Source organism: Carcharodon carcharias, chromosome 23 (assembly GCF_017639515.1).
Source record: "Carcharodon carcharias isolate sCarCar2 chromosome 23, sCarCar2.pri, whole genome shotgun sequence".
In the NCBI taxonomy this organism is placed as follows: domain Eukaryota; kingdom Metazoa; phylum Chordata; class Chondrichthyes; order Lamniformes; family Lamnidae; genus Carcharodon; species Carcharodon carcharias.
In genome coordinates this window covers 23,966,740-23,983,001 of record NC_054489.1, presented here as the reverse complement: position 1 = coordinate 23,983,001, position 16,262 = coordinate 23,966,740, and the positions used below count along the sequence as shown (strand labels likewise).

The following is a 16,262-nucleotide window of genomic DNA, read 5'->3' as shown; positions in this document are numbered from 1 at the left end:
TGACTGGCCTGTAATTCCCTGGTTTATCCCTTCCTCCCTTCTTGAATAATGGTACCGCATTGGCTGTCCTCCAGTCCTCTGGCACCTTTCCTGTGGCCAGAGAGGTATTGAAAATTATTGCCAGCGCCCCTGCTATCTCCTCCTTTGCCTCACTTAACAGCCTAGGATACATTTCATCCGGGCCTGGAGATTTTATCAACTTTTAAGCCTGCCAGACCACTTTCTATGCTAATTCCTTTAATTATATCACAGTCCTTCTGCCTGATTTCCATACCCACGCCATCCCCCTCACTTGTGAACACCGACACATAGTATTTATTTAGAACCCTACCTACATCTTCCAACTCCACACACAAATTACCATTATGGTCCTTAATGAGTCCTACTCTTTCCCTAGTTATCCTCTTACTCATAATTTACTTGTAAAATAACTTTGGACTTTCCTTGATTTTACCTCCCTATTTTTTTTCATGCCCCCTTTTTGCTCTCCTAATTTCCTTTTTAAGTTCCCCCCTACACATTCTATACTCCCCTAGGGCTTCTGCTGTATTGAGCCCTCGGTATCTGTCATAAGCCTCCCTTTTTCTCTTTATCCAATCCTGTATATCGCTTGACATCCAGGGTTTCCTGGATTTGTTAGTGCCACCCTTTATCTTTACTGGAATATGTTGGCCCTGTACTCTCCCTATTTCCTTCTTGAATGAGTCCTACTGCTCTGATGCAGATTTACCTAAAAGTAGTTGCTCCCAGTCCACTCTGGCCAAATCATATCTCATCTTATTAAAATCGGCCTTCCCCCAATTTAGAACTCTAATTTCTGACCCATCCTTGTCCTTTTCCATAACAACCTTGAAGCTAACGGAATTATGATCACTATCTGCAAAATGCGCCCTCACTGATACCTCTACCACTTGCCTAGCTTCATTCCCTAAAATAAAGTCCAGGACCACCCCCTCTCTTGTAGGACCTTCTATGTACTGGCTTAAGAAGCTCTCCTGGATGCATTTTAAGAATTCCACTCCCTCTAAACCTATCACACTATGACTAACCCAGTTAATGTTAGGGAAGTTGAAATCCACCATTATAACTACCCTGTTATTTTTACACTTCTCTGAAACTTGCCTACATATCTGCTCTTCTATTTCTCTCTGACTGTTTGGGGCCCTAAAGTACACTCCCAGCAATGTGATTGCTCAATTTTTTTTGTTTTTAAGTTCTATCCATATGGCTTTACTTGAGGTGCCTTTTCAGATGTTATCCCTCCTTACTGCTGTAATTGATTCCTTGATACCCCCTCCTCTTTTACCTCCTTCCCTGTGTCACCTATATCCTGGAATATTGAGCTGCTAATTCTGCCCCTCTCTCAACCATGTCTCTGTGACAGCAATGACATCATACTTCCATGTGTTAAATTTGTGCCCTCAACTCATCTGCCTTATCTGTCAGACTCCTTGCATTAAAATAAATACAATCCAACCTTGCCAAACTCCCTTGTGCCTTAACTGGCCTATAATTTCAATGCCTTCCAGACTCACTTGCTCTCTCTTCATGTTATACAACAGTGCTCTAGATTGTCCTTAATAATTCATTTTTTTTTCACTTTTGTTGGTGAATGTTAAATCGATTTCCTGAAACACTACCTCGGATAATTATTGGAAAATGTATTTTTTCAAAATAAATTTAAGTTATTCTACCATGCATTTTCAGGTTTCTCGAACTATTTCCAGGACTGCAGTGTATGATGATAATGAACTCCAGTCCATTGGTTGACAGGGCCCTCAGTTGCGTCTGATCCATTTCCCACATTTCTGCCCTCATCCCTTCCCCTCTCTCCTGGAACCACAATATGGTTCCCCTTGTCCTCACCTTGCACCCACCAGCCTTCACATTCAAAATAATTATTTTCGCTGCTCACAGTGTAGTGTCCCCTACGTTGGGGAGACTAAACACAGACTGGGTGACTGCTCAGTCCACAAGCATAACCGTGACCTTGCAGTTGCTTGCCATTTCAATTTACCATCTTGTGCTCATACTCACATTTCTGTCTTTGGCCTGCTGCAATGTTCACGTGTTGCACAACACAAGTTTGAGGAACAGCACCCTATCTTCTGATCTTGGACAGTGAGGAAAGAGGAGGTAAAGGGGCAGGTGTTACGACTCCTAAGATTGCATGGAAAGGTGCTGTGGGATGGCGATGAGGGAGGGGTAATAGATGAGTAGTCCAGGATATCGTGGAGGGAACAGTCCCTTCAGAATTCTTAAAGGAGAATGGAAGAGAAGATGTATTTAGTGATGGAATCATGCTGGCGGTGACAGAAATGGCAGAGGATGATCTTTTGAATACGGAGGCTGGTGGGGTGGAAAGTGAGGACAAGGGGGAACCCCCATTGTGGTTCATGGAGGGAGGGGAATGGATGAGGACAGAAATGCGGGAAATGTGTGAGACACTGTTGTGGGCCCTGTCAATCAATGGACTGGAATTCATTATCATCATTCACTGCAGTCCAGGAAATAGTTCAGCAAACTTGAAAATGCATGGTAGAGTAACCAAAACTTATTTTGAAAAAAATACATTTTCCAATAAACTTCTGAGGTAATGTTTCAGGAAATAGGTTTGACATCTATTTACAGAAGTGAAAAAAATGCATTATTAAGGACAATCTAGAGCGTTGTTGCCCAACATCTTGCTAATAGTCCTGCTTGTCCCACTAAATAATTTCATACACACTGAGAATATTTTGCAAAATATTCAAGCAGATGCAAGCATACCTATGCTCTGCCCAAGCACTTTGAATATCCACTGTAACTACTATTCGGGATGAAATAGTAACCTACACCATTTTAGGCTGTTAACACATTACATAGGAGGCCCTTCATTTCCTGCAGGAAAACAGTCTGAATTCCCTGCCTACATGAAAAATCAAACAATTAAAATAATGAATAGAAATACAGTACTTTAAATTACTTCCACCCCCTCCTCAATCGACCCTATGCACTGCCTTAAGGATATCCTCTTCTCGACCAACCTACCTTGAGTCAAAAGGTGGAACAATGCAGTGAATAGATATCTCATGAATACTGAAAATATCACTACCTTCGTCAACTAATTATGAAATAAACTTGAGGGGTGCAGTATGGCTTGTATTTTTTTTCCGCAACCCATAATGAGCATTAGTTGCCAATGTAATTATATTAATGTTGTGAGTTACTGAAACTTGACTTCCAAGCATATATTCCTCACAAGTTGGAGGCATTTTCAAAGGAAGGAGGGGATTTTCTTTAAAGGACCAGTGGCAGTGTGGAGTCTGTATGACATAATTGATGTAAATGTCATCCATCCTCTCAGGAACCTTTTTCTATTGCATATTTATCGGATTTCTTTATTCAATGAAAATAATTGCATTTTTGACAGAAAAGTGAACTTTACTGTTTGAGAAGCTTTTCTTGATTAACTTGGTTTTTCATATTATAAAACAGAGTGGTGAGAATGAGCTTTAGGTTATTGTTTCCTGAGTTTACTGCCCTCCCCTCCTTAACTTTTCCATATAAACTCTCCTCATATTCATGGGCACCCTCTTGACCTTGCCATCTCACATGCCTCTCTATTCTCATTGCCTCAATCAGAGACAAGGCCATCTCTGATCCTTGTATCCCTCACCACTCATCCTTTTTGCCCCTTTCACCCCACTTCCTTCTGCATCCACCCCTGAAAAAAGTAATCAGTAGGCCAGGACTTTCCAGTTGGTGGGGGCGGGGGGGCACTTGCCAATGCTTAAAATGACCCGGGATGATGTCGGGCGGAACTCCTGACGTCACCCCGACACATTTAAATTTTCAGGTAGGCGGGGGCTCAGAAGAATCAGTTGTGCACCCACCGACCTGTCAATGGCCAATTGAGGCTATTGACAGAGTCATTAAACTAATTAATGGACCTCCCCATCCAACCTTAAGGTTGGCGGGCAGGCCAGGAGCCCTGGTGGGCATTAGAAAAAGCATGAAACCTCATCCATGGGCGGGTTTTAAAAAATGTAATTCAAGTGTATGTAAAAGCTATGGACATGTCCCAACTCATGTAACAGTGTCACAAGAGGGGACGTCAGGAAATTTTTTTTTCTTTATTTTTCAGATTTTTTTTACAGTAGAGCTGATCTCCCTGAGGCAGCACTTAGCCTCAGGGAGATGAGTGCTTTCTTTCGTGCACATGCGTGAAAGAGCGCACTCTCGGCTCAGGGAATCCCCTCCACCCACACAGGGAGCGCATAGCTGGGCCGGCCTTAATTGGCCCGCCCACATAAAATGGTGATGCGCCCCCAATTGGGCCGCCGATCGGAGGCGTGTGTCCACGTGCCCGCTCTTAAACTTACCCCCCCCAACAAGGGGAAAATTCTGCCCCTAAGTCATGTGTGTATTATTAGTCTCCCAACTGACCAGCCTTTTAGCCCTCCACTCACCACACTTCTGTAACTGTCAGTCTGTTGGGTATAGATCTGCTCAATCACTCCTTGATCTCTGCCTTTGATCCCCTTATCCTCAGTAAAATTCTCAATCTCTCTCTGATCATTCCTCTGGTAATGCCCACATTTTAGTTCCCCCAAAACCAAAAGGCACAAACTTGAACCAATTTTGTTGCAACTAGTTTAGCCATTCGTTGCCAGATTTGACTGCACCACATCGATCACTAACAAGGCCCTCTCTCCTCTGTCAAAACTGTTCACTGTTTGAGAAACATCCTGAAATGCAAAATTAATCCCCGGCTTCATTTCTTCAGTACTGGCAATCTCCTTCGATATCTCTCCCTCCCCCTGCACGCACCTTCAATAACATGTACAAAGAGCTTATTGGCTTTTTTGCCATTAAGGTTGTGCCCATTCATTCTGCTGTCTCTGCCGCATGCCCTGTTCCCCTTGCCCCGATCCCTGAACCCACACAATTACATCTGGAGTTTAATAGGGGTCCATCCTTGGCAGCATCCTTTTTCTCAGCTAGATGCTGCTTCTGGGAGGTGTCATCCAAAGACAAGACACCAAAATTCACTTGTATGCTGACAACACCTAATTGTGCCTCTCCACCACCTCTCGCAATCCCCTCCACTGCCTATGAGTTTTCAGGCTGCAATTTCCTCCAGTGAAACATTGGAAGTACCAAAGTTTCCTGGCTCAGCAAGCCCACTTCGGGGAAAAAGTACCTTGAATGACGTGATTTTGGTTTCGGGGATAGTGGGTGCATGCTGGAGACAGGCCTTCCCCCACCAGATACATCGCAGGCAGCCACAGGGGCTGCCAAGTGTCAAAGCTGGCTTTTTTGGTTCTCTAGGATTTCCTCACAGTTGTTTTATTCAATATTAGGCCCCCTAGCCCTCACCCCCACCCACCTCCATGCCCCCTCATACCTTCCATGCCAACTCATGGCATTTCCATGCTCATTTACCCAAAGTACTCACTGTGGAGAACCAATGAACCCTGCAATAACAATGGCATGTGTGAAAAAGCTTTAGAAAGTCATTCATAACTCTTTAAAAAAAATCCGTTGTTACTACAACCCTATAAAAGTGTCAATCAACCAGACTTTTAAAGTATCAGTAGCAGAAATTACACGCACTCGACACCTCTTTAACTTGTGTAAATAAACATTGAACAATTGACAAAATAGATCTAAGAGAAAAAGCAGTCAATCAGGCAATGTTTTCCCTTTTGTGCACCCATTTCAAAAGACTAATGGATGACTGGGCCCTCAGCTGAAAGCCGAGACATCCATTAGGCTGCCCGCACCCTTCTCCTGTGCTTGTAAAAATTGTGGGTGCCAGGAATGGGGAAGGGAATTTTGGAATTGGGTGCTGTCCGCCATTTTTAAAGTTTCATGGAGTCTCCCCGACTCCATGAAAATCCAACCCATTGTCTTTGATACCACCTGTCAACCAATTCTGTTCACTCACAATGATTCTGTTTCCCTCCTGGCCACTCACTCTGACTGAAGCAGACTTTTTGCAGCCTCAGCATCCAATTTGACTCTAACCTGAGTTCCCAATCCTATATCCACTCAAACACAAAGACAGTCTGCTCCATAATATTTCCTCAGCTCACCAGATATTGCAACTCTCAGCCTTGATTTTGTTACCTTAAGACTCAATGCTTCTAATGCTGTCCTGGCTGGCCACCTACCCTCCACTCTTATTCTAACCTGCAGCAAGTCCCATTCACCCGTCACTCTGTATTTTCTGACCTAGATTAGCTTCTGGTCCACCAATGACTCAAATTTAAAATTTTCATCAAATCTGTTCAAAGCCCTGCTTCATGTCTCTCTAACCTCTGCCATTTTAATTGTGTAGCAGTTGAGTATTTAATTGTATTCAGGTGGTGGGAATTATCTGGGATTTCACTTGTGCCCCTATATATAGGAGCATTCTGAAACTGTGGTTATTGGATTTTGGAAGAGCATGACTATAATGTGTATCTTTCTAATTGAAAGCTTATGTGGTGTGCAAAGATCAGGCTCCAGTTCTATCCTTCACTGCATGGTTTTCTAGAATAGAACACACAAGGCCTATGATCTTCCAGAACTCTACATTTCTCCAACTCTAGCATCCCCCACTCCTCCCACCCACCATTGGTGACTGTGCTATCAGCCATCTCAGCCTCCAGCTTTGAACTTCTCTACTCTTTTTCCTCCTTTAAGACCCTCCCTAAAGTCTGTTTCTTCAACTAAGCATTTAGTAATGCATCCTGACATCTCCTTTGGCTCTGTCAATTTTTATCCGATTTGGCATCTGTGAAGTTGTCCTGCACTAAAGGGGCATGTAAATGCTAGTTGTAGTCATTCTAGATGAGCAAATTACACCGAATTGATTGATTGTAGGACTTGTAAATGGTAGCTTGGAAAGTAAGATTTCTTTCTTGCATTTGCAGGTGGACAGTGACACTGTGTGGAATGAAATGCATTCCTCTAGTGCTGTCCGCATGGCTGTTGGCTGCGTCGTTGAACTCTCATTCAAGGTGGCTTCAGGGGAGCTCAAGGTGAGATTGAGAACATTGCATCTATTACAAGCATTTGGCACGTTATTCAAAATTCACATTGTATTAAGTAAATACAGCACTTTTAAAGAACAGTGTGCCCATGTTGATAGATTGCAAAAGGTGACTAACATATTCCATATATGTATATATAAATATTAGCGATTCCAGCAGGTGTAATGAATAGCTCCAAAGCTACATTTTTTTAAATTTACCTTTCAATGCCATTTATTGAAAAATCAGGTTCCCTTTTATAAATTTTAAGTTTTTAATCAGTATTCAACTGAAGAGCTGCTTAGAAGACACAAAAACAAAAGTTGCTGGAAAATCTCAGCAAGTCTGATTGCATCTCTGGAGAGAAAGAGTTAATGTTTCGAGTCCAGATGACTCTTCAGAAGATGTTGTCAGACCTGCAGAGTTTTTCCAGCAATTTTTGTTTTTGTTTCAGATTTCCAGCATCTGCAGTATTTTGCTTTTATCTTGCTGCTTAGAGGAATTGTTCCTTTCCTCTGTCAGTCAGCCTCTTGTATCTGAGCACCTAAAAGTGTGGAGAAAGCCCTAAGGTGGCTTCAAATTTTTTTTCTTGCCTCTCCCATTGCTTGCTGTTTGCAACTGTATATCTTTATGCCCCAGATATTTATTAGAAATTTTCCATGTGGAGGAACGATTGGTATAAGCATGCACAGCATGGTTTAATAGCTTCCTACACCAGTATCCAGTGTCAATGCACCACCCCTCATAGCTAATTTTACAACCTTCAGTATAAATAATGTTAAAACTTCCTTAAAATGGGACAATCATTTTGCAAAAGTTTAAGCAGTTCAGGCATCTTTTAATCTCAGTATGTGTTGGCAGAACTCAGGAACTGTTGAGCTTGACTCCCATTGGGCATTCATAATATGATTTCCCTATTTAATTCTAAGCAGGAGAACACATAATTCTGTTGTATTATTAATATAATTAAATAAAACTTTTCAAAGGGAGAATACTTAAATTGGCATTGTTGGGAGAACCAGGAACAATACCCCAACTCTTTTTCATGTAATTTCGAGTGAAGCGACACTCTTGACTTTAAAATGTGAAAACCTCTCAGGCAGTAGCTATGTTTTCCTGCCCACCTCCAGCTTGACCCTGTTGTTCAGCAGATTGTGATGCATGATGGTCACAATTGATCAGTTAGCATATTTGTTGTTCCAGCATCGTGCAAAAAGAGTGAGTTGGCATTACCCTAGTGAATTACTTAAGTTATATAAATAACTACCTGTCCTTATGATAATAGGTCACATCCATGTAGGCCTTACGTAGTTGAGTAAGTAAAAAAAAAAAAGCATACGGCCCAAGCATGACCTTTAACGTTTCCATGGAATGGAATTTGTCAATGCTCCCATGTTAGCTTTTGGCTGGACTAGGGGTGCCCACAAGGCAGTAAAAGGAAGAACAACTCTTCCATGAGCTTTTTGGGAAAATGTTTTCATTTTATTTAATTCATTTGAAAACAAAGAAGTGAATTAGAAAAGTGGCACAAAAGCAGCTTTAGGAAGGGAGGACCCTACTAAGAGGGCTGGGAGGTGGGGGTGTGGGCTTTACTGGGCAGGGCAAGGCACTTATGGTATTTCGCAGTCAAGACATTAACTGATAAGGTCACCATCTAATGATTATCTTGCTGATAATTACTTATTTTGCAACATTTCCAATTTGAGTATGGCACAGTAAGAATCCTAGCGAACCGTAAGTAATATTACCTTCTGTCTCCCAACCATTAAATGACAGCGTTCAATGCAAAGTGTTTCACCTCTTTGGAGGGTTGGGGGAACGGGGCTTACCCGGTAAATATAGTGTGTCATGACTATCCCTGAATTACTTCTGGACATATTGAACTTTTAAGTAAGACATATGTTTTTTGAAAAAAGGACATACACGCAAAAGCTGGCTGAGACTGTAAGGTAACCACTTGATGGAAAATTCCTCTGTTGGTTACTTAACCAACTAGCTCAGAGAGAATGGAATGTCACACTTAAAAGGTGTGACACAGCCTACTTCAGACAGCGGCACTTCAAAGGAAAAGATACATGCAAACTGAACTGTAATCTACTGTGATTGTGGAAATTATGGAAAATGAATACCAAGTCAGCTGAAACCACCACCTGTTGAGTTATATCCCAGACTGTGAACATGAACTGAGTTGAAAAGAAAACAGATCTGGGCGAAAGACATGTTTGTTTTTTCCCTTCCAGGAATACACAAGGAAAGGCGTTTTTAAAAAGCCATCTGCAACCCTAGTTCTGTGTGCTACTCTGGTGTTCTGATGCTGTGAAGGTCACAGTTGAAGAACACCAACTGGGCATCCCTGCGCTTGCAGGTAAAATAAACTCTCTCTCTCTCTGATTACTGGAAGCAAGTCACAAGTCAGCAAAGCCACAGTCGAAAAGGAAACAGGACAACTACTTTCAGCTAACCTGCAGAACTATGAATCTCCAAACCAACTGCTCAACTGCCAAAGTCAGCACTACCAGAATCACCCCAACTTAACAGCCGCAACGTTTCACCATCCACTGCTCACAGACAAGCCAAAGGACTGATTTGTATATCTTTTTAACTTCTAATTTTGGACTCAATTTCTCATTTCTAACCTGTATATATGTCTGTTGCGTTTTTACTATTTTTTCTCATGTTTAGTAACTAATAAACTCACCCTTTCTTTGACTCAAGACAGCCTGGTTAAATTGGCTCCTTTTAAAACATAAATACATTTGGAGTGGGAAAAGGTATCCACGAGGGAAGGGATCCTTTTTAAATTAACCTTGTTGCGACCAATCGAGGGGGGTTTGAATAAAGAAGGGGAGCCAGTTCATCCCTCCTCACCCAGGAGCATAACAATTTGGGGGTACCTCATTGGGGATCATAACAAATTGGGGGAAACTCACCTGGGAGCTGGTCATAACAAGTGAGAGGAATCTCCTAGCGCATCTTCATCCTCACAAATAATGATTGGAAAGAAAAAGCTTCAACTGAGGTAAGCTTGGGCTCCACTTAAGCCCAAGGCTTGTCTAATTGGGCAAATACCAAGTTCCACCTTCACACTGAGGACAGCCTCCATCCTGTTGTGTAGCACTACCACTGCACTAAATAGGATCATTTCAGAACAGATCCAGAAGCTCAAAACTGGGCATCCATGAGGTGCTGTGGACCATCAGCAGCAACTGTAACCTCATGGCCCTGCATATCTGTTAATATACTATTACCATCAAGCCAGGGGATCAACCCTGGTTCACGAATGAGTGCAGGACAGCATGCCAGGAGCGGCACCAGGCATACCTAAAAAATGAGGTGCCAACCTAGTGAAACACCAACACAGGACTACATGTATTCTAGACAGCGGATGCAGCATGCAATAGACAGAGCTAAGATCAATGAAAAGATCAGATCTAAGCTCTGCAATCCTGCTGCATCCTGTTGTGAATGGAGTTGGACAATTAAACAAACTGGAGAAGGAAGTTCCACACATATCCCCATCCTCAATGATGGGGATGCCCAACATGTCCATGCAAAAAATGAAACTGAAGCATTTGCAACCATCTTCAGCCAGAAGCGTCAACTGGATGAGTCACTTCACCCTCCCCCTGCGGTCCCCAAAATCCCAGATGCCAGTCTTCAGCTAATTCAATTCCTGGCAATATCAAGAAACTGCTGAAAGCACTGAATATTGCGAAGGCTACGGACCCTGACAACAGTTCAGCAGTAGCACTGAAGACTTGTGCTCCAGAACTAGTCGTGCCCCTAGCCAAGCTGTTCTAATACAGCTACAGCACTGGCATCTACCCAACAATGTGAAAAATTACCAGGTATGTCCTGTCGCAGATAAATCCAATCCGGACAATCACCGCCGCATCAGTTTACTTTTGATCATCAGCAAAATTATGGAACATGTCATCAACAGTGCTGTCAAGTGGCACTTACACAGCAATAACCTCCTCAACGATGCTCAGTTTGGATGCTGCCAGGGTCTCGGCTCCTGACCTCATTGCAGCTTTGGTCCAAACATGGACAAAAGAACTGAATTTCAGAGGTGAGGCTAGTGTGACTGCCCTGGACATCAAGGTAACATTTGACCGAGAGTGGCATCAATGGACCCTAGCAAAATTGAAGTCATTGGAAATAAGGGGAAAAGCCCATCATGGATTGGAGTAATACCTAGCACAAAGGAAGATGGTTTTGGTTGATGGAGGACAATCATCTCAAACACACACACCCCCCCCACCAGGTTCCTCAGGGTAGTATCCCAGGCTCAACCATCTTCAGCTGCTCCAACAATGACTCCCCCTCCATCCTAAGGTCAGAAATGAGAATATCTGCTTCTGATTGAACAGTGTTTATTTCAATTCACAATTTTTTAGATACAGAAGCAGTCTGTAGCTGCTTGCAGCAAGACCTGGCAGGCTTGAGCTGATAAGTAGCAAGTTATATTCGCACCACACAAGTGCCAGGCAATGACCTTCTCCAACAAAAGAGAATTTAACCATCTGTCCTTGATATTCAACAGCATTACCTTCACTGAGTTCCCCCACCATAAACATCCTGAAAGTTACCATTGACCAGAAGCGTAACTGGACCAGCTATACAAATACTGTGGCTACAAGAACAGGTTGGAGACTGGGAATTCTGCGGCGAGTAACTCACCTCCTGACTTCCCTAAACTTGTCCACCATCTATAAGGCACAAGTCTGGAGTATGATGGAATACTCTCCACTTGCTGGGATGAGTGCAGCTCTGACAACACTCAAGAAGCTTGACACAATCCAAGACTAAGTAACCTGCTTGGTCAGCATCCATCCACCGGCTTGGACATTCATTCCCTCCACCACCAACACACATTGGCAGCATTGTGCACCATCTACAAGATGCACTACAGCACCTCACCCTGACTCCTTCAACAGCACATTCCAAACCCACAACCTGTAGAACCTAGAAGGACAAGGGCAACAGACAAACACTACCACCTGCAAGTTCCCCTCCAAGCATCTTGGAACAACATCTCTGTTCCTTTAATCTTGAAGGATCAAAATCCTGGCATCCCTTCCTAATAGCACTATGGGTGTACCTACATCAGATGGACTGCAGTGGTTCAAGAAGGGGTTCACCACCACCAGCTTCTCAAGGGCAGTTGGAGTTGGGCAACAAACACTGGCCTTGTCAGCGATATTTACATCCCATGAAAGAATTAAACAAAAAGTGGAGTAAATTTTATTAGATAAAAAGGTCCATAAAATTGACATTTCACAGTGTGACTGAATAGTTTGATTTAATGGGGTAAAAGCTGGGGCCAACGTCATAGCCGAGTCCTTCAATTTATTGACTTTAGGGACCAATATTCTCATAACAGCTTTCTGTAGCTCCAGCAAAGTTTATTTGTGGAAGTGTTTCCACTGCTGTTCCAAAATAATAGCACTCTTTATAGCAATAAATAATGTTTAAAATGAAGCATAGTTTAAAAACAACTTAAAAGAAAAGCATAGTTAGTATTACAGTTTTATTAGCACGATATTGCAGTGGTTCAACAACTTGGTTTTCATCAAATCCCGATCAACAAACACATTAGCATGTTATTTAAAGACAAACATGAAAATAACAGACTAGAGAAGACAAGCTGATCTATCAAGCCCGTTCAATATTCAAGATGCTAGTGTAGCCAAATAATCACTGTTGAGAGGCAAAATAAATGGAGGCAATCGGGGGAGGGGGTGGCAGTGGTGGGAATTGTTAAAATTCTTCTTCAACCCTCCTCACCAGTAACCAAACCAGTCCAGGAAATCACATTGACCGTGCAAACAGAGAGTGTATTTAAAGTCAATAAATCATGCCACCAGCACCTTATTTTTCAGTCACAGTGGCGTGAAAATCACTTGAAGTGCAAGAAAATGGCAATTACCATTGATTTTAATGATGGGCCAGAATTATAATAACCGTTTAAGTTGTTTTTGGTGAGGATAATCGTGGAAGTTCCAGGAAAATATGAACGGGAATAATTAATGGCATAAATCAGCTACTCTATAATTTCTTTCTTTTGCACCACACAGGGATGTTGTAGCTGCATCATTCCAGTGGTGCAAGTCCCAAAACCTGAGGCCTAGTGTTTTGTAATGGTGTTTTCCTGCCCTCCAATCAAGCTGCTTTTATTGCGTAATTGGCAAACAACAAAAGAAGATATGAACATTTGCTCGTCTCGGTGCCTTCCTCACTTTTTTGCTTTTATTTATATTGAGAACATGGTTATTCTACATCATGTGCTGTATGAATTCTATGAGTAATTAAAGGATGTATAATTAAACCATGGGTAATGCCAGCTGCACTGAAATGCAAAAAAAAATTCAAATCACAGTTTATAGACATAACAAAGTGCTGCAGGGTATTCCCCCATAACCTGACATTAAATAAACTTGTACCACTGCGATTCAAATTAAATGACACTTGTATACTTTGTTTGATACTGGAGTTTTCTTGTGATCTGATACTACTGTCAGTTAAAATTAATTTGCTGAAAATGGAATAAAACTAGTCCACATACTCTTACCTTCAGATAGATTAACACTGAAATGGGCTTGGGCTTGGTTCCTGGCCCATATTAAGTTAGCTGATCTCAGACAGGGTAAAAGTAAGAGCACTTAAGATAAAAGCAAAATACTTCAGATGCTGGAGATCGGAAATAAAAATAACGTGCTGGAAAAACTCAGCAGGCCTGACAGCATCTGTGGAGAGCGAATCAGGACTAACATTTTCAGTTCAATATGACTCTTCTTTGGAACTGAACACTATAATTACCTCAGCATCAGCTGGGCTGGGATGAAAAGAACTGACCAGGCTTTCCCATATTGATTGCTATCCAATGATCCCTCTTAAAAAGGTGTGTGGTGCCTCTGTGGTAAGCTACACCACCAATACTCCCTGCAAAGACTCAACATCAGGAGCCATTGGATAGTGATTAAGAGGATGAACTGTTTTCCCCCTCCCATCACCACCCCATCATACTCTTCACCAGCAGAGGGATAGTAAAGCCAGTTCCAGCTGAGATCAGGAGCTTAGCACAAACTAGGGATCAAACCTGAGACTTTCAATCTTATTCCACGGAATGATCAAATGGACCATCTGGGAAAATACCTTCAATTCGAGAGGATTCATTACTTTAATTTGGAAAATAGGTATCAACTCGTAAATTGATCATGCTGTGTGCCTTTTATCATATGGTCTTATCATGATGTTTTTCCATTTGTAGGAACTGACTCTGTTGGGTGTGCAAATTAATTTTCATAGGATTTGAGATTTAACATCTGTGTAAAATATAAGTTGAGGATTTACATCTGATTTTGTTTTACACAGAATGGTTTTGCTGTTGTCAGACCACCAGGACATCATGCAGAAGAATCCACTGCAATGTAAGTTCATGGCAAGAATTAGCTGAGCAATGATATATGTATTGGCCATTTTAAATTAAGTTCTTAAAGGTCATACCACTTTCTGACGTCTTTTAACAAAAATTGTCTTCATGGAACAATACAAGCACAGAGCTAAACTAATATATCTGCACACGTGTTCGTTTTCGGGGGCAGGCGGGATGCAGATTTGAGGTTACTAGCATATCAGCCATGGTCTAATTAAATGGCAGAGCAGGCTCGAGGGGCCGAATGGCCTGCTTCTTGTTCGTATGTTACCATTATTCAATTGTGAAATAAAAAGCAATTTTGCTGGATAATCATGTGAATGTATGTAAAGTGTTACATTTTGGATTGCAAAGGTCCAGTTTATTTCTCACTTAAGAAACCAGAAATAAATGGACTTGAAAAAGTTAAGTTTAACTTGAGGAAAAAGTTTAAATGCAAGTTTGTTAGAAATATAGTATTTTAATAATTAGAAAAAATAGATTGGAAAGACAATTTTTAGAGTAACTTGTGTACACTTTGACAATTTGATGTTTATGATCTTTAAATCAGTTGTTTTCTTCTTGTCAATACATAATCTATTACTCTGCTAAACAAGGTAATAAGCATTACCTATTGATCACATTTACTTTCTATCTTTTCCATTTTTCTGTTATAGGGGATTTTGCTTTTTCAACTCAGTGGCAATTTCTGCCAAACTACTTAAGCAAAAACTTAACGTTGGAAAAATTTTAATTGTCGATTGGGTATGTATTGCATTCTACTAAAAACATTATAAGCAAAATTAAAAATTAGCTGACTTCTTTGTGGTGGTTGCGGTTTGAGAATTAATGTCTGTTTTTGGATACAGAACAATGGTATTCAAGCTAAATTTTACTTCAAGAGAATTTCTGAAGGAATGATTTAATCTTATGGCATACTTAGATCTAAATATCTAAATTCTCAAAGCCTAAGGCAACATTTCCCAACACAAAGAGTGCGTGACCTGGCTTGGCTAATTAAAAAGTAATTTGTAAGAAGAGTCAGGAAATTAATCAGAAGAAGATGTTTCTTTATTTTTATGCTTTTGTAACTGATATCTTTGTTTCCATTACTTGTAGGATATTCACCATGGAAATGGTACGCAGCAAGCCTTTTACAGTGACCCTAATGTGTTGTACATTTCTCTTCATCGGTATGATGATGGAAATTTCTTTCCTGGCAGCGGTGCCCCAGATGAAGTGAGTTACTGCCAGCTACTAAAGATTTGATGCTTATTAACCCTTCGAGTATAATGTCTCATTGGTAGCATTCAAAACACACGTCACCCAACCAAAAACCTATGTTTATCAGCTCCCTTCTGCTTTAATGTTCTAAAATAACATGGTTTGAGAAATGGGCAAAGAACCATTCCTACTGATAATTAAAATTATTGTTTGAATAAATTGAAAATAGTTTTAATTTAAAAAATCCAAGATGCTGTAAAATCTTCAGAGTATTTAATTAGTAAATACACAAGCACTAATTTCATTTATAACTTGCAGATATTCTTTTTCTATAATTATGCGATTGCCTTTTTTGAAGAAAATGAGTTATTTAAAGGTTGCAGCATATCTGTTAAGATCTGTATACTTTAAATTTTGTGGAATATAGCAATGTTGACTATTTATATGGATAGTTAAAATTTTAAGATGCTCTTTATTTAGGGTAATATCAGATCTTGGAGTGGGAGCGCTGTGTGGTGCTGCCACAGCACCAGTCTCTACTTCCCTCCTCTACACAGATCAATAGTGTATGTGAATGGCTGGTGCCAGAATCACAAAGTTTGTATGCCCTTCACATACAA

General features: G+C 41.1%; 1 protein-coding gene across 9 annotated transcripts in view; it reads left to right on the top strand.

Moving 5' to 3' along the window:
* Positions 1–16,262, top strand: part of hdac5 (histone deacetylase 5) — a 378,423-nt gene that overhangs the window by 346,465 nt on the left and 15,696 nt on the right. For 8 of the 9 annotated variants that reach the window (XM_041217570.1, XM_041217576.1, XM_041217573.1 and 5 more), the window contains 4 exons: positions 6,903–7,010; positions 14,379–14,434; positions 15,096–15,183; positions 15,538–15,657. In XM_041217570.1, the coding sequence (XP_041073504.1) occupies positions 6,903–7,010; positions 14,379–14,434; positions 15,096–15,183; positions 15,538–15,657 (372 nt within the window). Of the gene's footprint in view, positions 1–6,902; positions 7,011–9,241; positions 9,694–14,378; positions 14,435–15,095; positions 15,184–15,537; positions 15,658–16,262 lie in introns of those variants that run through there. The other variant, XM_041217577.1, reaches the window with a different exon arrangement.